The sequence below is a fragment of the Phalangium opilio genome, unplaced genomic scaffold, assembly GCF_054372755.1.
Source record: "Phalangium opilio isolate 3A_F unplaced genomic scaffold, DU_Popi_V2 ptg000079l_1, whole genome shotgun sequence".
In the NCBI taxonomy this organism is placed as follows: domain Eukaryota; kingdom Metazoa; phylum Arthropoda; class Arachnida; order Opiliones; family Phalangiidae; genus Phalangium; species Phalangium opilio.
Window position 1 is genome coordinate 3058561 of NW_028324187.1, and position 15962 is coordinate 3074522.

A 15962-nucleotide genomic window follows, 5' to 3' on the forward strand; every position below is an offset into this window, starting at 1 on the left:
TCACCGGATATGACGTCATGATACGTCACCGGATATGACGTCATGACACGTCACCAGATATGACGTCATGACGCGTCACCGGATATGACGTCATGACACGTCACCGGATATGACGTCATCGCAAAAATTTACCATGTTTTAGATGTCATTAAATACGTAACTACGTATACAGCGCCCCTAGCGGCAATTTATGAACTATCTATTGTTTACACGAATGTCTAGCAGAATGTTTTCATGTTCTAGATGTCAGTAAATACGTAACTATGTACACAGCGCCCCTAGCGGCAATTTATGAACAATCTATTGCTTACACGAATGTCTAGCAGAATTTTATCATGTTTTAGATGTCAGTAAATACGTAACTACGTTTGCAGCTCCCCTAGCGGCAAATGTGTGAATGCTTAATAATCCGTTCATAACTAGTAAAATAATAACAAACCGTAGCCCCTAAGTTACCCACAATCCCAATCCCGTTTAAAATCGCTAACGAGTTTTTAGTGAGTAGCCCCTCGATAATTACTCGTAATCCAGACGCAACCATTAATCCCCATCCATTTTAAATGGTCAATGAATCCCTATCCTTGTTAAAAGCATCAATAGGAATTACCAATGAAAGAACATTTTCATTAGTGAATAGCCCCTCGACGCACTGCCTTTGACAGTGCTAAAAAGTGATTTATTTATATAAGCCTGTAACTTTAATGAAAAGAAAAGCAATAAAAATGAGATTCATTAAATCGACGAACAATTATTTCATTTCATTTTATTTATTCTATAGTACATTTATAAAGTATAAACAACTTGTAAATTTGGCCCTTTTTGACGCGCGTTGGCATTTACGCCAACTTAGAAATATATATATATAACTTCAAGTACGAAGTTTTCCCACGCTTCCGGAAATTGGGGTTCTTGAATGGAAAACAATGTTTTCGGCTGGAAAGTCTTAGCGTGGATAGGTGCGTGTTCGTGATTGTTCCTACATCCAGATTCTGAAAGTAAAATCAAAATAACCTGATTTTCTCCTATGAAATTTGCGTGTTTGAGAGGATTCAAAAAACACCGAAAAAAGTGTGAATCCTAAATAGTGTACGTGTAGCTATAATTTATTGAAAATGTATCTAATTTCTATCCACCTTACCTCATTTCTCCCCGCTTCAACTTCTAAATTTGGCGCTTTTTGACGCACCTTGACATTTACGCCTCCTTTTTCTCGCGCCAATGAAAACTAAGCTTAACGACTCCTTCGTTACAGTTAGAAGTTATCGCGCCTTTTTCTATTTCTTAAAGCTAGAACGGCTTAATACTGACTAGACGTTTGCCTATTACAAATGGATTCTGCACTGACAACGCACACGCTCGCAATGGTATATACTCAGGGTAAGTAAACACGCTAAGTAACTTATTCCGAAGTTATCATATCATATAGGTAGCTCCCTTAGATAAGACTTGATCCTGCCTTTAATGTTATAAGGGTGTTTTGTTTATTGGATGTCTTTTTTCATATTATGTTTAGTGTTTTGAAAAACAAAAAAAATCCACACTTAATACGTGGTTTAAATTTCAAAAAGGTCCTTTCTTATAAAAAACAATGTTGATAAGTCAGAAGATGAAATTATAATTGCAGAGTTATTAGCCGAAAATGGATATCGGAACCATATTGAATATTAACATTTAAGTCAGTTTAATTGATATAATTCTAAATAACATAGGTTTAAAATTCAGGCATCTTGAATCCTGGTTTTCTCGAGTTCTTTTGGGTCACCGGATATTCAAACGGGTCCTTTCAACGACAAGGACACGTCCAATATTCCCGTTTGCAGAAATGATAAAATGATTGGCAGGCAAGCAGCCAATCAAAATCTTCCCGATCAAATTTAAACTTAATATTAATTTCGCATTTGTTAATTTTTCTAGATATTACCAAAAGTATATAATACTTCTCTTCGAGAGAAGTGTACCACAAAGCGGAGTAAGTGCTCCCAACATCGGAACATTTGGAGCGAGGTTACTAAACCGAATCACACGCGCCATAAACAGTTCCCTCATCATTACTCTATTAGTGTTTAACTAAATTTAACCACGCGCTTGAGGATATTTGTCCCACCCCAAGACGAGGTTTGTGGGTTGATTTCTGGGGATTTAGTGCCAAACAGTTACAGAAATCACCTTACGGTGCGATGCCCATCTGAAGTTTGATGAGCGGAAAAGCAAACAAAAAGAGTGAGCCTGGGAAGAATGACGTTACATAACTAAAGTATTAAGAGGATAGAGAGTGTCATCCTTGTTCTATTATCCCCTTCTGATATTACGAAGATAATTTTATGATTACGCCTGATAGACAAGGAAATATGACTCGTGTGTTCATAGACGTAATCAAAGTCATATACTTTAGCTAATTGTTATTGTCCACTCTTGTTTAACGCGTCCACGATTTACTGGCTAACGCGTCGAGTCATTAACCTTTCTAACTTTAAAATTACTTACTTGATAACTAAGACGCGGTAAGATTCATAAAAGAAGAAGTATCCCAATGGGACTCCATTTTTCCTGTATTGGATCCCTGATGGATCACACGGTCCAACCTAGGCACGCAAGATGTTCTTTGGCATGACAAAAGCCGGAGAGGAAGGTACGCTTTGGAATAAACGACATGGAAATTGGAAGCATTATGGAATAAGCCAGAATAACAATAAATCAACTAACAGCGATTTTACTCGTCCATAAGAGAGGCTCGGTTATTTACTCATTTCTGGTCGTACCAAAGAGCTAAGAGACTATAAACATTATGTTCCATTTAGGAGCCTCATCACTCTGGTTTTAATAGAAACATGGGGATATGGTTGTATTGGTCCCCTTTAGACGAGTGAAATTCTTTCATCCATCCACACATGGGCGATATTCTTCGCCCATGCTCAGCTTTACGCTTCGACTTTTTCCATTTCTCGCGCACATGTAAATGAGACTTTAGAGCCTCATCGTAGATGTACGTCATACGATGTGGCTAAAAATACTTTAACGTACTTTTTCTTACTTGAGAAGTATTACTACTGAAAGTTTATGCAGAGTTGAGAATATGTAAATCGAGTGCATGGTCTTAGCTTTTATGATGGCGGCAGGAGGATGGGGGGGGTATGAAGAGAAACGTGCAAACCGCGGTCCCCATCTCTTTAGATGGTTACTGAAAGAACATGTAAGGGATCAAAATTAAACACTTACGCCCGTCTTTTCACAAACTAAATATAGTAAACTAGATATCTCTACTACTATTATTATGCTCGTACCGCTTTTTCTCTTGGATACTGATAAAAAATTAAGGCATTAAAAAAACACGAGAAGCCTCAGAATGTCATCGAACAAGCAGAGTACCGCTAAGAGGAAGCTTTTTTCTTCTTGGCCCTCCTTGACAACTAAGTATAATTTAAAACTATCTCTCCACTAAATCTTTTTTTTTTTCATGATTTTTCTACTCTTCTTTGTTTTTTAAAACATGTAAAACATGTAATATTTTCAATTAATACAGTTTTGAACTTAAATTGCGTTCACATAGTAAAGTTTACTTGGTAGAAAACTAGAAACACAAGGGTTCTTCTGAACTTCCCCAAAATAGGTGCGTTTTAGGCTTTAGGGAATATCATTTTGTTTAATTATAGGATTTTTAGTGTCATGTGTAAGGAATATGTTTAATTATGGAAAGGGGGTGAAAGTACTAAATTTATCATTTTGACAAAGCTATTTAATTTGAAAGTTTTTAATCATTTTTAATAATTTTTAGACATAATATATTGTAACACACCTCTCATTAGTTTAATTATATTTGGATCATTAGATAGCTTGCGTCGTTTTGCGCGTGATCGAGTGGGCTATGGCACGGTCCACGTCGTAACTGTAACGGTTTTTTCCAAACGTTTACCTGATTCAATTGAGTTCAGCAGCTGAACTTCAGCTATCTTATTAAAACTAATACTCAAAATAGGAGCTATTTCGTAACCTGAAAAACGCGGGAAATTTAAAATGAGAAAACTCACGTGGCATTAAATTAATTTCGTATATAAATTATGTTTTATTTTTTGACAGAGAGAATATAAACAAATACAAACCTTCACCAAGGACAATAAAGTCAATTACTTTTTACTTCTTGTTTATGACTGTTTATATAATTATATACATATTTATACAAATATTAGATTTCTAAGTGAAAACATTGTTTTGTCTCTTGGCTGAAACATGAATTTAACGTAAATAAAGTAACAAAATATAAATTGACAAAAACAAAATAAAAAAAAAACAGTGGAAGAATGAGCGAATTGTTTACAGAGAAATATATGTCAGGGGAAACATATTGCCAGCTGAGTTTTAATTCTGTAATGTGATAGCATATTTTGCTAAATTCAATTATAATTGAAATTAATAGCTGTAATTATCACAGTATTTATTTGAGGGTGTAAGGGGGACTTGGCACTTTAAACACTGTTGAGCAAAATAAACGATACTGGAATTTATTCACTTTTTTCTTGAAAAAAAAAAAATACGAAGAAATAATTCAAAAACGAGCATAAACGTGAAATATTTTAAGAAGACTTAAAGCAGTCAGTTTTAAATTGTGTTTTTTATCTTTTTTTTTTTGGTTTTGACTAAGATTGATTTTGTTTCAAAATATTAAAGAGAACACTTATTTGGTTATTGATCACAGACTCAAACTTTGAGATTGTTGAACATGTGAAGTGTCAACAATTAGTTTATCCATTTTTTTGGAGCATGCCAGGAAGTCCTATATGTACAAAAACGTTTCGAAGAACGGTTATGGTTGGTCTCGCGAGAAATAACTTTAATTTTCCGTTTAAAACTATCTACATTTTGTTAAGCCTAGGCCTACAATTACTATTCTTCTCCTTCGAGTTCGGAAAACTCGTTTAAAACGGAGAGGGCGTATTGCATACGCGTACGGATACTAAGTTCGCAACCGTGTTTACTGACGTCATCTAAAGAAAAGGTTGTTGAATGTCTCTCCTCGTTAATATACGTGACCAGACCTTCGGATTTTTCGCAGCTCAAAACTATTTTGGTGTGATCTTTGAAAAAGTTAATCTAAAAGAAGAACAAAGGGTGTACGAAAAACTTTAGCTTCTTTAACCATGGTGCGAGAAATTCGTTAAGATTAAAGATTAAGACACCAAAACTACGCAACATACTTGTATAGTTCCATTGCTTAGCTGCATAATTATAGCTCGAGATGTTCGAACCCATCTTTTCATGAAAGGAATTGTCCCTTTTCTTTTAACTAAATCAGCTTGATGAAAGTCTCCGCCCTATGATATTAATATAATTAATTATCAAGATCAAAAATACATTCATTAAAGTATTTATTGAAATGTGAAATCGCTATGAAACTGAAATATGGACTTACTTCGGTTAGATTTTCATCCATATATTGAGTAAAATACTTCAGTAAGGTGTACCTTTCGTTCAAGTATGGAGGAATGGTCGAAACGGAGTGAATATTGCATTTAGTTGATAAGTCATGGAATTCTATTCGCCTGTTGAAGAATCAATAGGATTTGGTTCAAGTATGGTTGTTAATTACTTTCGCAGCGAAAACATTTGCAAAGGCCTGTTATAATCAGGGACAATCCAGGAAAGTTAAGTACTTACGATCGATCAGATGCCAGGCTAATTTTGGAAGTATCATTGAATAGAACGCCAACGCTGTGATCAGAGAGCTGAAATCCGAAACCGTACTTATTGGAGTAATCGATCCACTTCAGAACGAATAACGGAGGATTACTGGTTAACGGAGCTGGATTGTTGACCGCGTCTAAACGGATTTATCATTACATTAAGTACTATTCATTCATATAGTTTGTTATGACTCTTACCATCGGGCATACTATCGATGCAGGATAGAACCATGTGGTACAGAGCCGATGTGCTACATCCCTTAATCTTTTTGGCTGTAAAGTTAAGTTACAAAATGGTTAACGAAATTTTTTGGGGGTTTTTTTCTCTAAAAATTACAATAAGGACTTACGTTTTTCTGGACACAGAACGCTGGTTAATTTTTGTTTTAGGGTGCTATGGAAGGTTGGCTCTTTTTTGAGTTCACGTATTCTGGGCACATTTGGTTCAGCTGGTTTTGGCAGTGTGACCTTTATGAAAATGAATGACGTTTATTATGACGGAAACTAATGGATTTTGCATCGTTTAACTATGGTTTGTTTATCAACTTACTTTTGGAGGTTCGAGTTTAGGTTGAGCATTGACTCTTAGGGTTGACATAGAATGAGATATTTTCTTAATATCATTGTTGAGTGGTTCAGGGTCCGTCGGTGATGACTTGGCCATGATATTACCGAGTGGAAATTTGGGCGACGTCGAGCAGCAGGAAGTGTTGAGTGTCTTGGGCATAAAACCGGCGGTAAAAAAAGAGTGTCGCATAATTTCGCTGATACTGGGACGGTCTAGAGGTTGGGCTTTGAGCATTTTCTCGATCAAGTCACGAGCTGGTTCGGTTATGCTGTGGGGAATCACGTAAGAGTTGCTTGTGATTCGAACGTACGTTTCGTTTAACGTAGGAGTTTCGAAGGGCGGCATGCCAACCAACATGGCGTACATGATACAACCCATTGACCATATATCGGCCGCGAACCCGTGACCTTTCATGTTTAATACTTCGGGAGCGATGTAGTTTGGAGTTCCACATACAGTTCTGAAATAGAAAATAATAATTTCCAATTTATATCCGATTCGCTGCATACGTTTAATAACCAAAACGACGGTGACTTACACTTTCTTACTACCATCGCCATTTACTTTGGTAGCTAAGCCAAAATCGCCTATCTTGACCTCCATTTCTTCGGATAGGAACATGTTTCCGAGTTTGAGGTCGCGATGTATAACGCCTTGACTGTGAATGTACTTGACTCCTTCGCAAAGATGATACATATAGTACCTAACTTCCGGCTCAGAAAGTATCTTACGGTTCTTGAGGACATGAACCAGAGACTGTAAAGTAAACCCGAATCGAATAATTTTAATACCATCTAGATACTTCGAAACCTTTATTTGTAAAAGTAAGCCAATTTCTAAACAAAATAAGGGAAGTGAATGATGCTAATGGGTTTCCGTTAAGCCGTTCGCAAACTGTCAACCATCTTGCTAGTACGGTCGGTCGTAACAGCATTCTGGGAAATGTCCCTAGATATCTTATAGGATAATATGAGAGCCTAAAGCATCGGTAAGTTGTTAAGAGCACCGTATTCGAAAAAGGCAAAAATACTGCTAAGAAGATTTCCCAAATGGCTCGCATTAGAGACACCGTCTATACAAATTGCCGACACATCTGGACGTGGGTGAAAACTTCTCCGGAACAGAAGCTTAAAGAGCTCATCTAGTGTCTTTAGGGGGTAAAATTGTTTCACTCGTCCGCGATGAAGCTAGCGGTGCCCAAGTAACTAGTGAATCCACTTAAATATAATTATTAAATATTTTACCCTGGACATCATTAAAATGCCAGGTATCCCGTATCTATCTCAACGAGCAGAACTCTACAGCGGCTTTCAAAGGCGATGCTATCTCTAGAATAATATCACGTTCCACTACTTGACCTCTAACCTTTTAGTACTCCGTCCGCTTCATTGTAGGCGGATAAAGGTTTTATCCAAAACCAGCGACTAGTGGAAACCCTTTAAACTGGTTACACGTCCAAATGAACACCCAAGGGTTCCTCTTAACTGTTTTATATATCTGACCTATCGTACATCCTTTCTACATCCTCAAATTCACTAGAGAGTTTTACCGTGAAAATTTCCTTCAATCCGTAGCTTGTCAATATCTTTTTTTTTCTTTTTTATTACATTTCTAAGCCCCAATGGTCAAACTCAAACGGCCCCCGTCTTTTGCACCCTTTTTGATTTGTGGTTTGTTTCGATCGACCCGAAACCTTAATACTAATCGATCGATGGAGGGGGGTCCCGCTACCGGGTTCCAGGTTAATAAAACCAAGGGAAAAATCTGAACGGTCAGACCTTAAAGGGGCAAGCAATCTTGAATAAAAGTGACCCCTTCTTTCTTGGTCAGAAATTGTGTATAAAGGTCTGGGTTTTATATGTTGCCAGCTCCTTTGACTCGGGATTACGGGGGTGGCCAAGAAAAGACCGAAAGACAATGATCAATTGGGGTACAACAAGGCTGTTTCAAGGTTAGAATTCATTGTCAGGTCAAGAGTACTAGTGCATTCTTGTTTTCTTGATAATAAAAAGTTGATCAATAGACATACAGCTAAGTGGATTGTTTTATCCTTTCAAGAGGAGAGTACCAAATTCTTGGAAAAACTCATTTGAGACTACATTAATGGACATCAACATATACTTCTACAATAATTTTCCTAGTAAATAGTGTTTATTACTATGGTACATTATATTAAGGCTTAGAAAGGGGAACTAGAAACAATTTTGTTATTTAACAGTTTCCCCTCATACCCTTTGGAGCCGTTAGTTCTATCACTGACGCGAATTTACCGCTCTTCGCGTTCCCGCCAGAGTGTCTCGTCTAGGTGGGAAGGAATGGATGGTACTGTATTTCGTTGGAATCGCTAGCGACAAATATTTCCTAGAACTAGATTAAAGTGGCAGGCGCTGCCAGCAACCTTTTACCCGAACCTTATTAACTTCAACGAGCTATTCCGAAATAGAGTTGTTTTCTCTTGAAAAAAGCCGACTCTACTACTTCAAATCATTTGAAACCTTCATAAACTCAAGAGGGATATCGTTACGGAAGACACTTGAACGTGGTTTAGTAAACTCTTGTCAAAGAGTATCGAGACACGTCATCATATTTTGTACCATTTTGGGACCAAATAAATACACTATGAAGTATTAGAAAAGTTTAAAGAATAGATGAACCTTAACACACTATGAACTATTAGAAAAATGTAAAGAATAGATAAATCTTCAGTTTTTACGTATTTCACCCAATACGTCCTTCGTTATAGCACCATTTAGGAATGTGTGCAAATATGAGTTCTAGACTGCTTTAGTTATCCCTGTTCTAGATGATTAACGTAACGTTAGATTGACACTAGTTACAGATAACTATTTCATTAAGTATGAGACCCTGTAATAGGGATGTGGACTGCGAAACCGCGTGTAGGACTTTAATACTAGCGCTGTTCTCGAGAATAGATACTTTCAATAGCAACTATGTTATTAATGAAACCAAACCCGCTTTTGATGGAACATATCTTATAACTTATGAAAGTAGCAACTACAGACGTAGTATACGAAAGGTCCTATAAGTAGATTGATGGAATCGCGAACACACACACATGCATAAAATATAGACGATGGTACTCACTTTTCTGGGGCAGTATTCGAGCATAATGTATACATTTTCCTCATCTTGGAAAAAATGATGAAAACGAACGACATTTCGGTGCTGCAAGCTCTTGTGCAAGTCGATCTCTCGAGCAATCTAAAGAGAGATGGAGAAAAGATGGAAGGTTATATAACGGAAGAGAAATTGAAGGAGGTAGGTATAACACGACAGCGAAATAAGACATATTCCTCCTCCCATAGGATACACGGCAACCCCACCAGAAATGTTTGAATATAGTTAAGTGTAAGCCTAAAAGGAAAGAGGTGTTGAATCTCCGGAGGAAGAAAAAAAAGAGCATCAGTCAAATGCCAAACTCAGATATGAATCATTTCTGCCACATTGGTTGACGTTCTCGCACTTGACACCTTCGGATTGCGGTAGAAACTCGAGATTTCTGTGTGACGTTTCTGATTTGGGGTTTTTAAGGGTAGGCTAAAAATCTGATGTCTACGAGACCAGAGCCAATATCAGACTAGTCGAGAAATGATGTAATACCCCAGGAGCCTGTAGTCATAATTATAAAAGTGTCACTAAGAAGAAGAGTAAATGAGATCCATCGTTTGGATATAAGCTCTATTGTAAGTTTCATTTCAATATTTTTGTTTCATAACTTAATAATCTGTCTTTTTATGATCTGATACCAGAGAGAATATATCAAAAAAAGAGGAGTAGAAAAAGGTGACTATGAATTTTCGGTTTAAACTTTGGGTTAGAGAAGTGTTTTATAAAATATTGATTTACAGTTCACGCTTTCTCTATAAAAAGTTAATTCTTGGTAATACTAACGTAAGAATACACTCAAGGAGACAACACAATTAAATGATACTAGTTATTAAGCACTTGATGCAGAATGACGTCATACAAACGTCATAATCCTAAGGTACTCAAGCATTATCGAAATTCAGTAAGATCTGCATCTACGCCAGAAAAATGGAAAACGGTGCAAAAACTTCCTGATAATAATGTATAGATTTTTCTCTACATAATGGAGTCTGATAAAAAATAAAGGCGCTGAAACTAAGACTTATTACACCCATAGGAAAGATTATGATGATATACGTATATATTTATGTCAGAGGCATTAAACCCTGGGCTGAACCATAAAGCGATAGTATCTCTCAAAGGTATCCTAAATAAACGATATATACCATATATATATATTTTTTGTTTTATACTTCTAGCCATTACGCTATCCCCAAAATATAATATTTCAAACAAAGCGCAGTATTTTTGGCGGCGACGATGAGATACATGGGTCCCAAAATGGTTGGTGGGTGGGGTCAGTGGGGGGGGGGAGGGAGTTGATCATTTGGGTCACACCACAAACCCGTATGGTACTGTCTAGCCACCATTAGCATCATTTTTTTAAACTACGTTTGGTTTCAGTGGGGAGTGTGAATATAACTTCCAAAAAACTATACTGTATCATTGTAAAACAATCTTTGTCATAAGCGAGCGAGATCAGATACCTTAATGGTGTATATATATATATACGAGACTTGAGCGAGGGGAATTCATTCCGAAAACGAAAAATTTTTAAGTTCTCCTAAAAACTCCATAATGATTTTGTAATTATTTCTATAATTTTTGGAAAAAAACTGAAATATCCCAAATATCTAGTGATACATAAAAATCTGGGGGGGGGGGAACCCAGGAGTTTCTTGTAAAATTCAAGACTAAGATATCAAGAGATTTGTAACATAACATATTGAAATCAAAATTAACAAATACAAAAACAAAAACTTCAAAATAAACTATGAACGATTTTGGACGTTTTGCTTTTAGTGGCCGACCCCTCGCGATAAGTCTACAAGACTAAAGCAATGAATGTGTAAGGCTGACGCAATCAAATGTTCCGGTTATCATTACCAGGGTGTACATACGTACATCAGCGTTGGTTGTAGACTGTTAACACATTATGTTTTGATTATCTGATCGTAATTTTTTCCTTCTAAAATGACTCACTTTCTGTTCATCCCCAACCCCCATTACACGTGGACGTGGTAATCAAGGGTAATTTAGGTTTTAGGGGGTCCAAAAGGAAGGCCCATTTGGTCGTTCAATCTGGCGCCTTAGCTGCCACTATCTCTTTCTGAATCATATTCAATTTGATACACACTAGCGTTGGAGTTGGCGCCTAGAGAATTTCATTCCGAACCTTCTGTTGTGGTTGGTTCTTGGTCCTTAAAGGAACTATGAACTTTAGTTCCATTAACGTTTTTAAGCCTATTTGGTCAAGGGGAATAATATTAAGGTGTTGAAAACACGCAGTGCACTCTCTCTTTAACGTGGTGGTACACTCGGTAAGCCTGTATACATCCAGTCATCGGATCCAATAGGTTTAATGGGTCAATGATGACATTATACACGGGGTTTTAGACATTTTACGTGTTACGGCTCACTAGTTTATAACCGTCCGCCTTATTTCGCAGTAAAAACGTCATTAATTAAATAACGTGAACCCTCCCCGTCACGCCCATAAGCTTGTAATGGCGTAATACTGGGAATCGAACGGGTGTTACGGATAATCTGTACTAAAGGCCCTGTAGTAGTAGGAGTTTAGGTTGGTTTAACCGTAGGTTAACCTCGTGCGAGAAAGGTGCATTATGTCGTTTCAAAATTGGTCTCGCAGACGAGATGTTTACGATCAATATCCGAACTTTGTCTAGATTACCACAGGGGTTCGTGATTCATATATTTAATGAAGTTATTAATGTCCGATGCCACGCGGACATTACTAAATATATATCACATATATGTCTACATACTGCTTTCTTTTTACTAGATGGCTCATTACAAAATCCCTCGGAACCTATATTGAGTTAAATAGTTTTGTTGCTATTTTAACTAAGTTTCCAACTAATTATACGAGTAGTGAAGCGAGGAGATTTTGTTATACTTTAATGTATTTTAAAAGTTCAACCCATCAAAATTTGCATAATATCCAATCTGTTGCAATACAGGCCAAGTCTGAAGTCAGTGACAAACTTTCTAATTTGTTGCTATAGTAGCGTGCGTGCCTTTTCTTAATTGGAATTATCCTTAATGATCCCTACCCTTTTTTGGACTCTTTACCATGCAGACGCGGTAGACCGTATCCTACCAATTGGTCCCGGATGGACCCCCAACCCCAAAGAGGGTCAAAATCGACTAAATTTCGAAGAAGAGACAGTTTAAAATCCGCTACATCGTACCAAGGCCATAGATTCTAAAACTTGTAAAGGAAATACAAGGCTTAAAGTTGTTTAGTTTTGCATGAAATAACCTGACGGTTCTCCCACAACCGGAATTCCTTATAACATATTTCCGCTTTGGAGTCGAGACACTTAGCAGTTTTCACTCTTTTAACCAAAATAGTTCATCTCGTGGTCCTCCTTTGGCACTTTCGGCAAAGTAACCTATTACATTGTTGAATTCTATGGTTGAAATGAACCTCAATTTTCTTATTTCATTTGCAATTCAAATTTTGTATATATTCCAACAACCGGCGGCCTTCGAAGTCTTCATTTTATTTTTTTTTCAACGTTTTGTACAAGGTTCTATCAAATCTTTAGCCTTTTTGAGTAGAGTAAGACGGTAGTAATGCGAGGGACATCTCAAGTTTGCCTTTTTTCTTTATGTAAAACAGTGCGATATTTCTGCAATATATTTGTCTATAACGAGGTCTTAAAAGCCCTCCTCCACATGTTCCGATTTGATTATGCAAATTTTTACTTCAGATTGGAGGAAAAATAAATATAAGCCAATTTAAGGTGGTTATACTTAATCTAAGTTAAACCTAACTTAACACCTCTTAAACTTTACAACTTCAGCAACTGTACCTAAAAACACAAATCGAAAACAAAAAACATTTCGACTTCTAAACTGCATGGCAATCATTTATCTTAACTTCATGATTCTATATTGTATGAACTCCCAAACTCCAAGAAAATGGTTTACAAACAGAAAAAACGCTAAGAAATATATATTTTCTTTGTAAATTTTGAAGAGAAAAAAGGCAAAGGTTTAAATTCTTTGAGGAAAAACCTAGTTCCAAGTGGCTTTAGGCATAGTTTAAACCGTTCAAAGTAATCCTTTCTTGCCATGTGAGTTCAGATGGGGCCCCCAAACACTCTAGACTATTTTGGATAAACCTAAGGGCAAATGACAACCTAACCAAGGGCGGGGACGTACCTACACAAACGGATGAATGAAATGGTCCATCCATTTTATTCAACGAAGCGAAGTAAAACAGAAGACGGTTGCCTTCGAAAATTGAAAACTTTTCTGTCGGATTTCTTTTTTTCCTTTTTTTTTAACTTTTTCCTTTGCAGTATTTTTAAAATAAATAGCGCGAAATCCCCTTATGATCGATCGTGAAATTCGACACATTCAATGAAATATTGCTTCCCATAAATTTTGAAACTTTGAAAAATTTGCACTTCTCAGTCTCTGGAGGACTTTATATTTTTACAAGTAACAAAATGTGTCGCGGTGCTGCTGCGAGAGTTATGAAAAATAGTTTAAAAATTGTTCTGAATATTTAAAGCTTCTTTCTTTCGGTACATATATATCTTCAAGTAAATCTCCAAATGTTCCCAATGGAAAATAGTTTGAAGTATGGAGATATATGGCTTGGGTCTGGTTTTAGGAAGATTTGACTTGTGTGAAAAAAAAATATCAATAAATTATGTAAAATACTTTTTACACTTTTTTTTTTTTGAATTTTCTGAAACTTAATTATGTATAGATTTCAAAGTGACAGACCTTGAAATCTTTGTATAGGAAATTTAGAGGCGAATTACAGGAGATAAGTGTAGGAAGCGTAAGACAGTAATTATAGGATCAAAAACTGGGAAATTACTTAAGCATAGATATGAAAAATATATATAAGCACTCTTACCTTTTCTTTCTGCACTGGTTTGGTGATTCTGGATTTGGGAATGATTTTACCGGCATAAACTTTATTCGTCGTTAAATCAGTGAGTTCGTGAACGTGTGCGAATCCACCCTGAATAAAAGTAAACAAAAACACAATCAGTAAACTCAAAACGTAATAAATATATAACGGTATTAGAAGTTTAAACAACGTTAATTAATATTTAACTCTGTTTTCACGTGTGGAAAAATATCCGATAAAAGTTACGTACGTACTTTGCTATTGCAAAGTTTTAAACATTAAATAGTTATAGAGTTAAAAGAGTATTTTAAAAATCCGGATAGGTTTTGATTTGCGGGATTTATGTAGAATAATAAATTTTCCGAAGACCTCCTCTTTTCGAAATTTATTTACACCAGGAGAAACTCTTTCAAATTTTTTTAAAAATGTAGTGTAAAAGATATCTATAAATTTAAATAAGTTTTAAATTGAGAATAAATTAAGGGAAAAACTGTCATCCCTCAACCCTATATCGCGTAAGTATGGGACTGCAGTATGGGCTTTTAGTATCGGAATTGTTAAATTATTGAGAATATAGCGCCATCTTTGCTTACAAACGTCTATTTCAAATCGTGGCAGAGTAGAGGCATTGCCTACTGGGATTTCCATATCCTTCCATAGCAGAGTAGGGTTACGGATAGAGATAACGGTAGGAGATTGGATCTGTTTCCTGCAAATCCCCCGACAGCAGACGCCCCTCTACGAGAAATACGTCACTCATAGATAATATCCTTTCGACACATACTTATGTAGAGTATCACAGCCTTATAACCCAACCTTATTGCAACCGTTCGACCCTAAGTTTAAAAATTCTAAATGTTTAAATTAAGAAAAACGACAGCAGTTGAAAAGCAACTTAACTTTCCCTCGGGAATTCAGTTGCAGAATACATTAATCTTATTTGGTAACTTTAAGTTAATAGAGTGAAAGGTAAGACTTAGGAGTAATAAAAGCTGGTAATTACATCGCTTTCTCTATTACATCTATTCCACTGAACAGACTATAGATTAAAGATCCATCTATTCGCATTCCCGTTCCAAACATTCCCAGACGAAATAATTGCTTTCACTTTAATTCGAGTCAAAGGCGCTCGCTGGCAATACCTATTCTCTTTAGGGGGTTAGAGCTCGGACTATCTCAAATCACTAAAGCCCCAACCGGTAGCGGCGCATTCGGTACGTTCACCTTTCTAATAAATTTCACTCAGAGAGAGAAAACCAGTAGAGAAATCTAGCCGACCTAGTCTAGAACTCTAGATTCTTAGAAATAAGAAGTTCAAGGTTTTTAAAATAAACAGGATTTAAATACAAAAACAGTAGCGACAGTTTTTAGAGTGAGTTTCTTAACATGAATATGATATTCCAAGTATACATAGGTTTCAGACTACACGAGGATGCGAAGCTCTTGGTACTGTACTTTGTTTGCCTTCTTAGTCTGGCCTCCTGTTGTAAATGGTATCAATCCTCCTAGTCTGAAAACTGTGTATAATAATTTTAAAGGGAGTATAGCTTCTTCAAGATTGTATGATGAGTTTCAATTTCACTAAATACACCTTCCCTTTGAACGTTATAAAAACAAAGGGATTCCAAGAACTAGGCATTTTTCTAAAGGTCTCTTTTCACGAGATACAAGAACTATTTTCTTTTATGTCACGAGACCAAGATTCGATTAAAAA

The 15962-nt window shown here is 36.3% G+C and overlaps 1 protein-coding gene and 1 long non-coding RNA gene across 3 annotated transcripts in view; one reads left to right on the plus strand and one right to left on the minus strand.

Moving 5' to 3' along the window:
* Nucleotides 1-1293: 1293 nt before the first annotated feature.
* LOC149654209 (uncharacterized) lies at nucleotides 1294-4684 on the plus strand. 2 transcript variants are annotated; one of them, XR_016370539.1, is made up of 3 exons: nucleotides 1294-1377; nucleotides 1710-1841; nucleotides 1915-4684. It is a non-coding gene; the product is annotated as an uncharacterized LOC149654209 (long non-coding RNA). The 2 variants fall into 2 exon arrangements; XR_016370538.1 differs by having other exon boundaries at nucleotides 1313-1841.
* Nucleotides 4037-15962, minus strand: part of LOC149654210 (serine/threonine-protein kinase PLK2-like) — an 84603-nt gene continuing 72677 nt past the window's right edge. Inside the window, exons 2-11 of the mRNA XM_089845635.1 lie at nucleotides 14252-14359; nucleotides 9349-9465; nucleotides 6782-6999; nucleotides 6226-6703; nucleotides 6026-6143; nucleotides 5874-5948; nucleotides 5650-5812; nucleotides 5405-5534; nucleotides 5190-5306; nucleotides 4037-5085 (exon numbers count right to left, since the gene is read on the minus strand). Of these exons, the coding sequence (XP_089701761.1) occupies nucleotides 4879-5085; nucleotides 5190-5306; nucleotides 5405-5534; nucleotides 5650-5812; nucleotides 5874-5948; nucleotides 6026-6143; nucleotides 6226-6703; nucleotides 6782-6999; nucleotides 9349-9465; nucleotides 14252-14359 (1731 nt within the window). The 3' untranslated portion in view covers nucleotides 4037-4878. The remainder of the gene's footprint in view (nucleotides 5086-5189; nucleotides 5307-5404; nucleotides 5535-5649; nucleotides 5813-5873; nucleotides 5949-6025; nucleotides 6144-6225; nucleotides 6704-6781; nucleotides 7000-9348; nucleotides 9466-14251; nucleotides 14360-15962) is intronic.